The sequence below is a fragment of the Aphelocoma coerulescens genome, chromosome 7 (assembly GCF_041296385.1).
Source record: "Aphelocoma coerulescens isolate FSJ_1873_10779 chromosome 7, UR_Acoe_1.0, whole genome shotgun sequence".
NCBI classification, from domain to species: Eukaryota; Metazoa; Chordata; class Aves; order Passeriformes; family Corvidae; genus Aphelocoma; species Aphelocoma coerulescens.
Window position 1 is genome coordinate 30,359,472 of NC_091021.1, and position 16,841 is coordinate 30,376,312.

Sequence of the window (16,841 nt, forward strand, 5' to 3'; positions counted from 1 at the left end):
TGGATGCTCCTTCCCAGGTGGCAGGGTTAGTCCCAGGTATTCAAAATGCAATTTTCTCAGCCTGCAAACTTTAGCCTGGATTTCACTATTGTGTAGGAGACGTGGAGCTCTGAAGAGCTGCCCCTGTGCAGTACTCAGGCCTGTCCTGCTGCTTGTGGTGCTGCAGGGAAGAGGTGGCACAGCCTCCAGCCCACCCACGGTGGGTTACATGAAGGCAGCATTTAACCAGAGCCTACCCCTGCACTTGTTTTCAGGATGGATGTATGCACCCTCCTCCCCTGCTAGGGCAGATTTAGTGGAATCAAGTGGGAAGACAGGGTATAGATTTCATTTGCTTGAGGTTTTGAGGCTTTTACCCCACCTCATCAGCACCGATGCTGCCAATGCGCCACTTGCTGCCCCCCTAAAAATCCCAGTTCCGAGATATTTTTAGTATGGTCTGCTGCATTTCTTCAGTGCTGCTTTTAGGAGAAGGGGGGGCCATAAAATTCTTAAAGGAGAGCTGTTTATACTGAACAAATAAGAGCTTCTGTTTATAGAGGCAAAAACACATTAAAAAAAAAAATCCGGAAGGATGGGCCCATGGCCCTTTTCCAATGAGAAGAGCAAGTCCAAACAATGAACACCATTTGTTTTTGCTTTTCCCTGGCAAGCTTCCTTCAACTGACTATTGCATGATCTGTTCGGGGCGAAGAGACAAGAAAAAAAGAAATTTGAAAAAAAGAAGGAAAAAAAAAATCCAGGCAGTAGCAATTGCTCCAGCTTCTCTCTCCTGTGGCGGCTGCAGCCCTGTCTGTGTGGGTTTAAAGCTGCAGCTGTCAGCAGGGTAACCCAAACCCCAGCTCCAGAGGAAAACAGACAGGGCTGTGGGAATAGTTTGGGGGGGAAAAAGAAAAAAATCAAAAAAACCAAAGCAAAATGTATGTTCTGAAGCAACAACACTGGGTTCGATCCAGCTCCCTTTCCAGCCAAAGCTCAGGGCTCCCCTGCTTTTCTGGCTGGGCTCCACTGGACCCCACAGCAACAGTCCTCTGGTAAAAAGTCTGAGGTCTGGAGGAGCTGCTGTGTGCTCCCAGCTGCCTTCCTGCAGGCACGCGGGCCAGACACCTACATGCACACCCTAAGGAATGGGTGTTTAATTTCGTTTCCTCAGCCTAAACTCCCCTTTCCTTGTGTTCCCACCAGTTTCCCATCTGTTTAACACCCCTGTCTCAGAGCAGGAGCTCCTCGAGGCACTCCCTGCCCTGGGTCAACACCAGTACATTAAATCAACACAACGTCTGTGGCAGTCCCTGCAGCTCCAGCTCCTAGTTTTATAGCCATGCATTGACTGATAAGGCTCTATTAATAAATCCATCAGGCAGCACCACTCCTGCTTGCAGGAGGAGCAAGCCCCAGTTTTGATAGGGGGCTCAGCAAAGAAACAATGAACTCACAGCATCATATATGCACAACTGTTTTATTTTGGGGTTTATATAAAAAAAATTCCTAAAGACTGCAGAACTTTTTAATCCTAATTTCTTACACATATGGTTCCAAGACCCTGTTTTTAAGCTAATTCCCCCCTAACAACTTGTGATGGCGTGGGTTCCCCTGATTTTTTACCTAGTCACCTTTTCTAATGGGATATGTCTAAAGCTGCAATATGGCACTTGGTTGACTTAGTTGGCAGGTTTAATACAACTGGAAAGCTGGGGTATGGAGATGCACACGGCTCAGAGTCCATCAACACAGGCAGGGACCCTGCCCTCATGTCTGTGCCTCCAGAATGAACCAGACCTTTCTCCTTACTGTGCAAATAACAGGCTTTGGTCATCGACCAGTCCTGTCGTAAGGGATTCTCGCCCCTGAAGAGAATCCCATCTTCAAGTGGGGAAGCAGCCCGGCCAGTCAAGCAATTGTCCACGGCAGTGCCAGGCACTGAGACCCCTTCAGTCAACTGTACCGTTGTAAGACTTGTTGAGCTTGTTGAACGTGAACTCTACGTTATGCGTGGAAATAGGCTTTCGGTAGAGAGGATTGGATGCCTTTGGAGAAAGGAGCAGACAAAAAGAACAAAAATGAGGAACAAAGTCTGTGTCATGGTAAAAACGTGCCAATTAGTTTGGTGACAGCACTGTGTTTGGCTTTGAGTGAACTGAGCATTCAGTCCAAAAGCAGTGTTGTTTATCCAGGGTTGTTTATCCATCAGACCCACCTTCCATCCTGCCTGCAGGCAGAGGCACTGCCCTCAAACACTGAGGACCCCCACTCAAAGCCTCCCAGAAGGGCTACCTCACAGACCTGACCAATTTGGCTGCCACAGTCTCCCCTACCTCCTTCAGCCTCCAGCTCTGCTGGAAATAGATGATGGAGCCAAAGGCTGGGTATAGTTTTGCAGAGCATTTATAACTTGCCAAGGAGAAGGCAGTGCGACATGCCGGACCCTGAAGGCACCACAGGGCATGGACACCTGCATCCCTCGTGCCTGCCACCCTTCTCCCTCACTGCAGAGCTGTTGGCATCGCAACAGCCCCCCCATACACCAGCAGCACCCCTGCCCCAGGCTCACCATTTCATATCTGGCCCGGGAACGTTCGCTCTGGAATCGGTCGAACTCCCGCCTGTCGTGGATGGTGACGAGCAGCTTCCAGAGAGCCAGCAGGATGATCCCGATCAGCACCACGCTGCCAATCACTGCCAGCACGATCGTCACGGCGCTGGGGGCTGAGCTGCAGGCTGGCAATGAGGGAGAAAAGGTAATTAGCTGTGGTGTGAGTGTATCCTGGATCGGGATACAGGGATGTAAAGAACTGGACTGCAGCCACTGAGCAATTGACCCCAGGGCAGGGCTAGCAGCAGTGGCTAAATTTAAAAAAGCAACAGTCCCCTCTGAAATCAAACTGATATTTTTTTTTTTTTTTTTAATTAAATACATTCCTGGCTAGAGGCAGGTCAAAGGGACACTTCTCATGGATGTCACCAGAGCTGGGATGTCACGTAGTGCTTCAGGAGAAGAGTAGGGCTGCAGTGCCCCTGTCCAACAGTGACGCAGGGTTTTAATGCCAGGTGACCCACGTGGGACACAGAGCGTTAAGGTGCCTCTGGCAAAAGCCAGCTCAGCTTCTCCCACACGGAGACAGGTGATCACTAAGGACTTTAAATAAGGACATTAACTGTTAGCTAGTCAACTGGTCTTTCAATTAAGTGCAAGCTGCAGCACAAATGAAATAAAACATTATTCTCAGTCTTTCCCATATTGCCCTGTGACTCAGACAACCAGAGCAGATCACAAGAAGCTACTGCTGGATGCTCGCCAGCTTGTCCTGCAACACCACAAGAGGTTTTCTTTGAGCAAGTGCACTGCATGTGATTAAAATAATGCTGGGAAGCACAGCTGTCTGCACAGCCTGGGGAGGGGAGCAAAGACACCCAGCCCTTACACTGCCTGGGTCAGAGCTCTTTGGCAACATGGAAATCCTTAGGTGGTGAAGGTCTTTCCCAACATCCTGACTTAACCAGCAGCCACACCAGGTGTCCCCTTCCGATGTTTTTGCTCCCAGGGGCTGTATCTCCAAATCAAGCATGCTTTTTGCTACTTAAATAGGCTCCATTTAATTCAGCCCCCTAAAGGCTCTTCAGCCACTTGCTGGCAATGCTGATGGCTCAGGTGCAAGTTTCAATCTCAGAGCTCTTTTTTAGTAAGTTGGGAGCATTTGGAGCTGGGTTTCATCACTGTAAACCACTTCAGTTTAAATCACCCTGGATCTGCTCACACATGCAACCAGCCTTTCTGCAACCCACCAGGCTCCCCAGCAGCCCATCACCTCTCCTGAGGCAGCCAGTGCTGTCAAAAAAGAAACCCAAGGGAGGGCCAACCTGGCTCTTTGAGGACGGTGAGGTTGGATTTCCCACTGGGAAGCTCCAAGTAAGTGAACTTCATGACACAGTTGTTCACCGGGTAGGCGCAGAGGATCGCGTTCGGGTCATCTGTTTCTGGAACCAGATGTAAGAGTCACAGGATTTTGTATAAGTTTTTATACATTAAAAAAAAAAAATCCTAAATATTGCAGAACTTTTGTATCCTATTTTTTCAAAGAAATGCTTCCAACACCCTCTATTTTTTAACATAATTCCCCCCAACAACTTGCAATGGTGTGGGTTCCCTGATTTTGAACTAGTCACCCTGTCTAACAGGCCATGTCTAAAGCTGCAATACAGCACTTGGTTGATTTAGTTGGCAGGTTTCATACTAGGAATTAGCACAGCTCTCCCCTGCAAGATAAGCAGAGCTTTCCAGGGATGCCTGGGAGCAGAGGAATGGGGAGTAAGTCTGGAAAGCAGCACAGTTTGATCCCAACTCATACAAATTGTAGCTGAGCAGTGTCCAGATTTACTGCTTGAGAAAATGTGGCACTTGGCAAACATCCCATAGCAAACGGACTCAACCTCACACACACACACACACACACACACACATTCTTCCTTCATGTAAGTCTTCTTTGGCAATAAATGCTGTTTTCTTCTTAATCTGCTAAATTTCTTGAAGAGTGGAAGGTGAAGGGAAAGCAAGGGGCACCGACTCAGACGGGGCCAGCAGCAGCAGCAGCTCATGGCCAGCTCGTGCTCCAGCTGTACTGAATAGATCCAGCTCCGGAAACGGCTGAGAAGTTTGTTTTTAAAGAGTGAGATAGAAAAGAAAAATGGGAAAAGGAGGAGGGAGGGAGGGAGGAAGAAGGGAGGAGTTGGTTGCAAGGATGATGTGTAGATGTGGGAGTTGCAAAAAATGAGAGGGCTTTATTCCCAGGGCCATGTGGGCGCTGTGTGTTTGTGTCTGACACACCACAGCACCAGACAGGACCTGGTCACTGTAAGGTGCTGCCTGAGGAAGGCTGCTTCATAGAAGCAACTTAAGATTGAGCAAAGCCATCACCTGAAGTTTGCAGATCTAGCTTCAGGGGTGATTTCAGCAGAGCCACTGCCCGGCACAGCCACAGCTCGTCGGATGCCCCTGTTGCAGGGACAGTGACAGGAGGCAGATGGGGAAGCATCTCTGGCTGTGACAGTAGCACAGCTCTGCAGTCCTGCAAGGGCTGAGAGCTTCATGGGAGAGGAATTTGGGGACCCAGTGCTATTGGCTGGCAAAGACATGCATGACCTTGTCTTAGGCACCTGGAAAGAGCTTTCCACAGCTCTCGTATCCATGCCTGTCTGTCATGCTGAAAAATGATCGCATTAATGAGCAAGGCTACACCAGCCCCTTAGCTCTCTCCTGTCTGTTTATTTTTCCTTTCCATGCCTTTGACCTGCATCCAGTTAAAAGATTAATACCCTCCATTTCAACAGCTGAGCTCAGATGCAGCTGCCCCTCTGGTGAGTCCTGACGTGTTCCTGGGGTGGACAAACCTCAGCTGTTCCTACCCCGGGACAGGAAAACTTGCTCTATGCACACAGTGGTAGCAAAGCATGGGCTGGGAATGTGCTGATTGTTACAAAGCAAAGTACTAATTAGATTAGTATAGATAACACTTCCATGTTTCTTGACTAATGCTCTTTCAAGTTGAGCAGCAAATCTTAGTTCCCATAGGTCTAGCTGCTTTCACTCCCATCCTTGCACCATTATTTCGGTAAAAGACACAGTGATGAAAGTCTGAATAGTTATGGTTTCTGTGATCTTCATGGTTTCAGAGATCACATGTCTACAGAGAGAGGTGCGAGGGCCCCACTGAGCTTTCAGGTCCACTGATGTGTGCTGCTGCCAGGTGCAGCTCGGAGTGGGACCTGTCATGCTCCCTCTGGAACTGTCAGGAATGCAAATGTAATACTTCAGAACCCAAGGAGATCCTGCAGAGTCCAAAGCAAGTCATACAAGCCTCCCATGAGGCAGCATTCTGGCTCGTGGGTCCAGTGATAGATGCCTTGCTCTACAAAGCTTTGAAACACTGGCTGCTTCATATCCAGGGTCAAAAGGCAGTTGGGATATTCAAGACTGTGTTCATTGCAATTCAGTGTTTAAGAAGGTCCCATCCTCCTCTGCCAGGACAATACAGACCTGTGTATTCTGTGACAAGTATCAGCATTCTGCCTTTCAGCAGGGACTGTAATATGAGCTAAATTATACAAAAGCACTTGAAAACAAGGATTTGGCCAAGTCCACCTGTGAAGAAGTCCATAGTCCACAAGAACTTTCTTTAGGAATATTTTGCTTTACTTCTTTCTCCAGCAGCCCAGATCTCCAAGTCACAGAGTGCCTTGAGCTCAGCACTATGTGCAATCTGACTGCAATAGTTCAACAGAAGCATAAGCATAATTCCCAAAAATGTCTTAAAGCAGAAATCTGGCTGTTTTTTTCTCTAAAAGCCATGCAAGGGGCTGACAAACCACAGCCCAGCCTCATCTTCCAGGGAGCTGACAGAACAAAATCTGGCTTTGGCATAGTGCATTAAGGAGGCAGGAGGGATGAGTTTTGATTCCCAGTATTTGCTGACCAGCCAGGCATTAGAAAGGAACTTTGCGCGATTTGAACTTCCAAACCTCTCGGTGTGGGCTGGTGCAGGTGCACTCCCTGCTAAACTGCAGGGTGAATGGAGAGAACAAGAGCAAGTGTCCCAAAGGGAAAGGTAGGAAACTCCACTGGTCATAATTAAAAGCTGGACACTGGATGTGAGAGGAGTCAATGGGAAAAACATCACCTGCAGGCAGCTTAGGAGGAAGGGAGTGAAAGGCTGAGCAAGGTGCAGCACTCCCACCTCTATAAACTACAAGAAGAGAAGGAAATGCCAGAGGCAGACAGTAATTGATCTCTGTTTGATCTCCATGCCTCCCTCCAAGGGGTATTGCTAAGGCCAAGCTCAGGATTGTGATTAAATCTGTCACAAGTCTGGATCCCTTCTACTCCCCTAAATAGCAACCAGGGACTCCCAGGACATATCATGAAAAGAGCAGGGAGAAAGTCATCTGCTGAGAGATGCACATGTGGGGTGACCTCTAGAAGAGAGCACAAAGGGCAGGAGATTGCCAGGGGGACTTGTAGCAGTCAGTTCCACCAAAGCAGAACTCGTTGTTTTCAAAACAGCTTTGCTTTCTCTTACAAGCTCACTTCTTCCAAGGTGAAACCTCAGAAGATTAGAAAATGCCTTTTTTGGGGTGCTACTTTGTCCTTTTGCACTCTCTCACAATTCATCTCATCTGTCTCATGTGACCTCATCCCACTTTCTTTGTTCCCTGCACTGGCAGCAGTGGTTAGATGTGGTAAGATGTTACTTAAAATCAAAGAGATTTTTACTTCAGTATGGATGATAGCCCGGAGAGAGCGTCACACATACCATACATACACATATACCCACTACCTACCCACATACATTTCTAAATACCAGGTGTTCCCTGAAGCTTTCTTTACAGGTATGTCTTAGTCTGGTTAAGAAGAGTTCAATGCCACAGTCACTGGCTCCCACCACCTGCAGTCCTGCTGCTGCCAACTTACCAAGAACATCCACAGTGGTGATGATCTCATCCTTGCAGTGCTTTTGGCAGGTTTGGTTATCAGCCAGTCTTCCTGAGTTAAACAGCTTGCATTCAATACAATCCCTGCAGGAACACACACAGAGAGGAAGATTAAGCACGCGTCAGAAACTGCATGAATATAGGGGTTCAGCCCTTGGAAAGGGACTCCCTGGGTGCTGGTCTGGGGGCAGCACATCTGCACCACACAGAAAGAGCAGCTTCAGGCCAAGCATCTCCATCACAAGGATGGATTTATTCTAGGATTCAATGAAGGTGCAAAGCAGCTGGTAGGTTTGGGGTGTATTTGTCCCTTGGATGTCAGGAGCTGCACATCAGCTACTGCAAAATCCATCCTGCCTGAAATCAAGGCAGGCAGTCCTGCTGCTCTGTGCTAGTCTGAGGCTGATGCCTGGGGCACCTCCATCGCTGTGAGGCAGACAGTGATTCCAGTCCTCCCCTCCTCTGCAGCTCAAAGCTCTCTCCACCCAGACATCTGCAGCTCAGAGTGCAGCAAAACTGGGGTCACCAGCCTTTCCTGCAGAGTGAGACAGCACTGGAAATGAACAGGGACATGAATCTCTGTGAGCACTTGGGCAGCAACACTTGTTGCTGCTCTACCTGGGATACTGTCAGGTTGCTTAGCATGGGCTCCTAGCAGCAATAGGCTTGCCTGGGGCTGACCACACATTTAACAAAGCAAGAGTAATTCCTTAGCTGAAAAGTCTCCCAGGAACCAAAGAGCTGCTGTTCCCACCAGCAAGAAACCCCTCCTGAACTGCCTGAGTACCTTTTAGTGCTACAGACACCTGGGCAGGTGGGACACTTCTCACAGGTCTCTCCGAAAGCCCCTGGCTCGGTGCACTGGCACTTCCCGCAGACACAGGCGCCCCGGCCGCTGCACATCTGCCCATCACTGGAAACACAGCTGTCCATCTCGGTGGAGCAGTTGCAGTTGTCCCCGATGTACCCGGCGTGGCACTTGCACTCCCCGCAGTGACACTCCCCATGACCTGAAAGCGAGAGCAGGGGAGAGGTGTCAGCAGAATTTGGGGCCACCGATGGGTGCTGTGGCTGGGAGGGACCAGCAGCCCAGCAGGAAGAGCTGCCAGAGAGACCTCACTTGGCAGAGCAACAAAGAGATGCTGATGGGAAACACCTAAATATCAAATTAATATCTACATTTAGCAGCAAAAAATACCTACTCACTGATCTTCCAGCTTCCCTCTGTAGTCGCTCAAGACAAATGGGCACCTCCCCTTTCCTAGTTTTGTATGAAATAATCTCTTCTTTCTCTGTCTACATCAAGAGATATTAAGAAGGGAATGAAGTAGTGCTTCCTTGCTGGTTTCGAGCCCAGAGTTTAACAGCAAAAAGCCTAGCAGGTCACCCACTTCATAAAGTATTTCCTTCCCTTTCTTCTTAACAGTTTTACTTAAGAAGTTCTCTTAAAACCTCTTAAAAAGTATGTCAACAAGCACCATTTCCTGTGTCCAAACAGGACCTCTGTGTCCCAGCCAGAGCCATGAAGGTTGCTGGGACCAGCTGAGCACCCCCAGGGAGTAGCTCAGGGCAGCTCACAGCAGAGATGGATGAAGAAACCAATCCAGTAAGGGCTCTCCTCCACTGAAGCATCCCCTTGGAGCTATGGGGTTTAGTGAAGGGCTGAGAAAATCAACAGGCTCCAAGGCTGTCAGTGACAGTAAGTGGAGTGGCTGTCCACTGAGCAGCTGGTTTCAGAGAGGCATCCATCTGCTGGAGACTGCTCGAATTCTTCCTTGGTCAGTCCCTAGGAGAAGGGATGCCTTTGCAGGCATAGTTTATAGAGCTGAAGGGTTTGTATACAAGGCTCATCAGCAACCTAATTACAGCTCAGCTTTTCCACTGGAAAGAGCCTCGAGTGCCCCAGACATGATAAATTATATACACACTCCTTTCATCGACACAAACCCGCTGATCTCCCTGCCTCTCCCACCGTGCCAAGATAACCAGAGGCTGTGGACTGCCAAGCTATATCCCTTGCCAAAAGTCATGGGAGCACCTTCTCTTTCACTAGGCATCTCGTATGTCCCAGCACATCACAAGCTGTCCTTCTACAGCCTCTTCTGCACTCCCATCATTTGCTTTGGATCCAGCCTGCATATTCAAACATTACCAGACAAAGGAGATTATGTTTACAAGATCTCTAGAGGTTACCTCCTTCTGTGCCTACATCTGATGGAGATTAAAACCCCTTGCTCTGCTCACCTTCACAATGACAGCCTTGCCCTTTCCCCAGACAGAAAGCTCTGGGTTTGAGCCCATGGACTCAGCTACGTCCACAACTGCTGCTGCTTGGGGGTCTCCCAGGACCACCACTTCCCAAGCAAACTAAATGGGGTGTCTGGCTTTTATTCACAATTAGTTCAGGTGATTGGGCTCTCACACACAGCAGGTTTGGTGCCTCCATGGCAATGCATGTGTCCACATTAGCTATGAACTATGATTTTCCTAAATGGCACTGTTTCAAGGAATCCAAAGCAGCTAGCAATTCGTAAATGTTCTCAGGCTTGAATTTGAACTGTGAGGGCCAAAAGAAGCAAGCTGATGGCATTCATATCACCTCTCAGTTCTCCTAAGACACCACAGAATGCAGCACAAGATGTGACTCCAGAGGAAATCTGTCTCTGGACCATAAAATGGTTCCGTTTTTAAAGGCATCAGAACTAGGTCCTAGGATGCTAGAAAGACTGCACATCCCTCCCAGCCCCTGGCAGGCTGGACATGGAGCCTGGAATTACTGTCCTGGGGAAGGGAAATGGCCATTTTCAAATAATGCATCCTATTAAACCACTGTGATTGGAAACTTAAGAAACAGTATCTTAAAGAATGTGGTTTTGTTTATTGAAGGGGATGAAGAAAAAGCCGTTCTGTATGAGGCTGACTAAGTGTGGGGTGTGAGCTTAAAATGTCAAAACATGTTATCATGTGTTTCCTGCCTCGGCCACACTGGCTCAGTGTGCAAGAAGTCACTGGCTGAAGCTCACTATGGCCAATGTGCAAAGAGCAGGAATTTCCATCTTGACCTTTAACGGCAAAGATGTCACAATCTTCACTGCTTCCATCAGCCTGAAAGAGTGGCCACTCCTGCAAGCACCATGAGCTACCCTTCTGGTGCCCTCCATCTCCCACACAGCCTGAAGACTGGAGAAACTCAGTGAATGGGGAACATTTAGTTTCCATATGGGCACGACAAGAGTCGTTCCACTTCTCAGTGTCCACCTGGAGCACTGGAGATGGGAATCCACTCCATCCTCTTGCTTGGGAGACAAACTGAGAAGAGCCCCAAGACAATGTGGTAACGAGGCTTTTGGTAACAGTGACCCAGAGCTGTGGTTTGCAGAGTGTTACCCAGCACTCACATTTTACAGAAAACTGTGCTGCCTCTTCCCAGTGCCAACTCTCCCATGGTCACACACAGTGCTCATGTGGCTAAGCAGTCTCTGTGCCATCGTGCCTGCAGGACGCCTTCCACCCCTGCACCCAGGATGAGCCTAGTTTCACTTCCCAGTTTCATTTCCAGGGCAATGCGTCCTCAAGGAGGGTGTGTTTCAAGACACCTCTGCAGCAGCAGCAGTCTCGTGGTGGAGGATATCACCCTGGACTTTAACCCGCTTGGACCCTTTGAGTTTGCACATCCTCTGTTAAAGCTGGTTTGTGAAGCCAAAATACATTAATTATGCTCTCCAAACATAATAAGAGATGTTTTCTTCTGTTTCCATCCTTGAAATGAGACAAGCTTAGAAGTTTAAAAGATCAAGATCTAACTAGGAAATGAAATGCTCCCTCTAAATTTGATAACATACTTTCCAGCCAGCTCTTGACCTTAGGAGGGGCTAACACAAAACACATGTCAGGGAGGCTGCAGGAACCCGCTGGGAGGGTGTGCAGCGGAAAGCAATGCTTTTGTGGGAGGAGAGCAGTCCCCAGACTGAGCTTGACTAGTCTGGGATCCACCAGGGCAGGATGCTCTGCTGCTTGGAGACACCTTCTTCCCAAGGAGGTCACCACAGTGGCCAGAGACTCACAGCTGGTACTTCCATGTCTCTCCCCATCCCAAAACACATCCCCATCCCACGCTGTGCCCCAGCTGTGCTGCACATCTCACTGTCACTCAGACAGCTTTTGGCAAGACATCCAACCATCCTCATTTCACCCCAGCTGCCTCTGCCTCTCCCCGCCAGCTGCCCCCCAGGATGGCAGCCACAGGCCAAATCCTCCCTGCCCTCAGCCTGGCACCACACAAACCCAGCTTGGCAGCCCTGTACCAGCGCTCTTCTCCTTATTCCCAAGCAGGGTCATTCCCGAATCGGGATAGCAGCTTCTGGCAGAAGCTTCCAGCCTCTGACCCTGATTTCACCCGAGTCTTCCTGACAGCAGGCTGTGACCCTGCTCAGCAGGACAGCCCCTCCACAGTAACTGTGTGCCTTTTAGGAACTGCACCAAGAGGTCTGAAACTCAGTGCACTAAAAGCTCTGTCACTAGGGCTTTTCATAGAAGGTGGTTTTCCTAAAGACTCCTACTTCTGGGCACCACAGAGTTATGCAAAAAATACCAGCTTTCTTTTGAAAGAAAAAACATGATCCCAGCTTTTATGGAGAGGTAGAAAATTTTGAAAACAAGCCTTCTGCAACACTCCTTTTTCCCCCATCGTCTAGAACATTAAACTGATGTGCCTAACATACAAGAAAAACAAATCCTGATTTTTAAGCCAGTTTAGTGGTTTCTGAGCACTCAGAAGGAGAAAGATCATACCGTATTTTGCTCCCATTAAATCAAGCCACTTATTTTTGTGCCTCTGTGCTCACATCCAGACTTTGGGTCAGGACCTCCAAAAGGCTGTGCTTTTGTCATTTTTGGTTATTTGAACAACTAGTCTGAAACAGAAAAAAACCCATAGGAAAAACAACTAAGAGAAATAAGTTATGGCAAGCAATTTCCAGATTCTCCAGTGCTGTCCCTTTAACAAGCCCTGGCTGCTGTGCCCATCACCCAGAGAGCCCCAGCGCAGAAGCCACACTTTGTTTGTACTCCCAAGGGGTGGAAGCATCAAAAACATCTGCTTATGGGAGAAGTCAAACCCTACTGACAGAGGGCACTGCTTGAGCATCAGTTTTGTACCAGGCCAGCCAATCTCTCAGAAGAAGCACTCAACCTCTGGGGTAGAGGCTCTGTGAACAGCACATTTTGAGTGGGAGGAAGAAGGGCAGCAGAAAAGGCTTTGAACACCTGGAAAACATAGGGCTTTTCGTTTGGGAAAGGGCTCAGGTAGACACAGTGCCTGCTTAGGCAAATAAATCATCACCTTCTCTACTGACTTCTTTCCATGGCTCAAAGCAGCCAGCATTGCACATCAAGAGGCCAGGCAAGGCCAGGCCAAGCCAGGCAGCCTGCCCATGGCACAGCTCAGGCCCATGGCCAGCACCCAGATGGTCAGCACCCGCAGGGATTCGGGGAGAGCTCAGGAAATTTTAAACAGCAGGGATGGGTTTAGGATTCAGCCCCTGGGTCATGTCAGTCCAGCAGGGAAAAGAAGGCTGGAAGGTTGGCAGCAGCACCCCCAACCCCTGGAGCCCCCTGACAACAACCTCCTTGTGCTAAGGAGGCTACTACATAAACACAGACAGACAAATGTCAAGGGTCCAAGGTTTCTGTGAAACCTGGAATTCATCCAGCTGCCTCCACTCACACCAGGAGAGAGCTTCCCACACTCATTTATCCACAATGCAATACTGAAACAGCAAAACAAACACTAAGAGGTTAGTAAGAAGTAAATAGTGTTTTTCTGAATGTTGTTTACGCCACACACCATGGATCTGTGCATCTTCCCATTGCAGTGGATATTTATATCCTGAAGCACATGGTTTTAACCAAGATTTCAGTCCCAGCACTGGCTGAGCTCACCAATCATCAAAAATAGCACTGGAGATGCAGACTAATGAAACCAAAGGTGAAGGAATAAATGCAGGCTCAAGCTGCTAATTCAGCCATGGATACCACAAGCCCCATCACCAGCTGGACATGACTGCCAGCATTCCCCACAGTGCAGCACTGCCATTACAAAAACCCCCCTCAGCACCCCAGCTTCTCACTCACTTGGGAATTTCTGGGTTCAGTGAGAACTGGGCAAGGAAGACATGGTTTTGGAAACTGCTGTCTCATGAAGGCAGCCGAAAGCTATCCGGGGCAGGCGTATTTCCTGTGGTAGCCCTGGCCAGCCTTTCCTCATTTTCCTTCTCTCTGCTAAAGAAATGGAGCTGAAATGCAACCACGAGATACAGCTGATGATCCATCAGAAAGCCAAAATAGGCAGTGAGAAGTCATTTCCTGAAAGAGATCTAAAGCTGCCTTTCTTAAAATAAAGTCTTCCTTTTTTTTCCTTTTTTTTTTCCAAGTAAGCTCAGCACTCCACAAATCCTTGACTTCTACTTACATTAGCTCCTCAGCCAAGCCTGCCACATGTGGCCTTTTGGATGGAGATCCAGAGCTGGGAACTGGAGCTTTCAGGTCCCTCTGCCAACTCTGTTACTGATGCAGGGAGAGCTATGGGGCAAGGGCTGGTGCCAGATCCTCCCAGAGGTACAGGGTTTCATCCTGAGTGGGGGCTGCTGGGATGGATGTGCTGGTTTCCTTTGAGCCATGGGCCCAAATACCATCCCACCACTCTGGGCATGTGCTCATCCTTGGCTTTGTGCCCCCCTAAGCACCTGACATGGAAGGCACTGCAGGAACTGCCAACAATTCATACTATTCCTTAAGCCAGATCAGAAGGGGGGTGTGTGTGAATCCTCTGGGGGTTTTGCCCCTACTGTGTCTCCCTCCAAATCTCTAACTCCAAAAGGGCCACTTTTCCTATTGACCTCCATCTCTTCACATGCAGATGTTCATTGGGTCTCCCACAGGACACAGCAACACCTCTCTCACAGCAGTGCTCCTCTCTTCAGCCAGCTCTCCAGCCCCTCACAGACTTGCTCACAGATGAAACCCCCTTAAATGCAGACCTCTCCATTTGTTTCTTTTCTCCCCAAAAAACCCGACAAATAAAACCGCTTGGAAAAAAAAAAAATCATTCTCCACTTGGCTCTCCTAGTCCTGCCCAGATACCACCAACACCCATGGGTGCAGAGCCAGGAGCTTCTCCCCCACTTACACACTTCTTGGCCCGTCTCTGCCCAGATCTGTTTATACAACTCTGCACTTCAGCTTTAGTCACTGTGAAGGCTCTGGAAGATTTGGAAACACGAGGGGACATATGGCAACCACACAGCTGCTGAAAGGCAGAGAAAGGGCTTGAGAAAAGCTATAGGGCTGCAACCCTTCCACCAACATACGGTGCCTCCAGGAAGGAGAAGCTTCATCCTCCTGCTCTGACGCCTGAGCAGACTCCTACCAGCTCCTACCATTCCAAAAAAACTCCAGATATGTTCTTAAAATAAAACTCGGCTCCAGAAACAAAGCTGCATGATCCCAAATCCCTAAACTCCAGGGACAAATTCTATGGTTCAGGTCCATCCTTCAAAAAAAAACCCAGTTTAATTCCCATCCTGCTGAAGCCCAAATGGCTTGAATGTCCTTTCTGCTGGACCTTGTTGAGAGGAGTGGGCTCTGGAGTAGAGACATTCTTTCTCTGCAAAATGCAGTGCCGTGGGAGCCTTGCCCAGTTCTGTGTTTGGATGCAAACACATCATTTGGTGCAAGTTTGCCAAAGGTCCATGGTCTTGGAACAGACTTCTCCCTTCACAAAGTACCTGGAAAAAGTCAGAATATCACTCAAAATAAGACCAAAAAAAAAAAAAAAAAAGGAGAAAGAATGAACACACAGGCTGTGCTGCACTTCCCTTTCAGGTCAATTGCTTAAGCTCAATTTTTTAAACAAAACTGAGCAAAGTTCACAGGTTGTCAGTGCATGTCAACAAGAAACACAGAGACCCAGAATTCCACTCACCTGATGAACTGAGGCTTTCATCTGCCTTTAAACCCCAAATACAACATTCATTTCCAAATGTGCATTTCTGTCAATGACTATCACCAGACAGACGAAATTCAGACACCAAACTCACCGAGATGCTGGCCAGTAGAGCATTTAAAGTAAGTTTGTTCTAAGACAATCTAAGCTTTATTTTCTGAGTTTATCTTGGCAGGGTTTTTTTTGGAGCTTTCTATGGGGTTCCTGGCCTTGGGAGGGGGCAGCTGCACAGGACAGGGGCTTTGGGTACGTGCATGAATCTTCAGATGACACCTCTGGTTGCAACCCACACGCTGTGCCTCTTTAAGAGCAGAGCCCCAAGAACAGAGCTGTGGCTCCCATAAAGACGTCAAAGACATCACTTCTGTATTCTTTATTTCTGCCCAGGCATTTAATGCCTCATTAGCATGCATTAACACTTGCTAAAGGTCCGCTCAGGGACAAGGAGAAACCGCAGTGAAAAGAGGCAGGAACAGCAGCGCTCTGTGCGGGTTGGTCCTCAAGGAGCTGCTGCCAGATTTGGGGAGAGCTGCAAGGCTTGGACAGCAATGAGAGCCTGGGCAGGGAGAAAGGAGGGGTAACAAAGGGCAGCTTTGCCTTTTCGTGCCAGGAATAGAGACTCTGGGAGAGCAGTACTCGATACACTGGGGAGAGAATGTCCAACTCAGTTGCTGTTTCAGTGAAAAGCCAACACAATCCCTTGGTGTGAGCAAGGTGGGGCAGGCAGGGTATGCCTACTGCCAGGGAACGCTGAGGAACATGAGGAACAAACACACCACTGAGCACAAACACAAATGGAATCATCATTTGTGTTCCTGTGTGAAATCCATGCAAAGATCATCGAGTATCTCGAGTTGGAAGGGACCTGTAAGGACCACGGAGTCCAACTCTGCAATAACCAATAATATTTAACAGGCAACAATGTAATGCTAATGCCTGTTGGTGGAATACCAAATACTGCATTTAATTGCTGTGAAAGAAATCTAGAGGAGCATATCCATGGCACACAGAGCATTCCAGCTAACAACCATCCACTTGCACTGACCTGCAGCCACCTCTGACCTGAAGCACAGCACGGGGGTCGTTAGCAGTGCAATTAGAGGGGGAACCAGGCATTTTTACATTGCAGCTACAAGCACTGGCCATGCTTTCACAGGTCACAGCCAGCAGACAAGAGATCACCCCATGCTGTTTGTCCCAGCCCAGAGGCCATTTGAACTCTGGGATCTTAGGCTTTTTGAACAGGCACGGAGCAGGATGGGGAGGCACACACTCTCGGAGGACAGTGGCACATGACTCAGTATTAAATTGAAAAGAGAAGAGAAACCAGGGGAAAAAATAAATTTGGAGAGGAAGA

At 48.6% G+C, this 16,841-nt stretch overlaps 1 protein-coding gene across 1 annotated transcript in view; it reads right to left on the minus strand.

Annotated features, from left to right (window-relative positions):
- Positions 1–1,440: 1,440 nt before the first annotated feature.
- ITGB5 (integrin subunit beta 5) overlaps positions 1,441–16,841 on the minus strand; it is a 57,755-nt gene continuing 42,354 nt past the window's right edge. Inside the window, exons 11-15 of the mRNA XM_069021130.1 lie at positions 8,270–8,492; positions 7,463–7,566; positions 3,859–3,975; positions 2,552–2,718; positions 1,441–2,027 (exon numbers count right to left, since the gene is read on the minus strand). Coding sequence (XP_068877231.1) covers positions 1,932–2,027; positions 2,552–2,718; positions 3,859–3,975; positions 7,463–7,566; positions 8,270–8,492 — 707 coding nt within the window. The 3' untranslated portion in view covers positions 1,441–1,931. The remainder of the gene's footprint in view (positions 2,028–2,551; positions 2,719–3,858; positions 3,976–7,462; positions 7,567–8,269; positions 8,493–16,841) is intronic.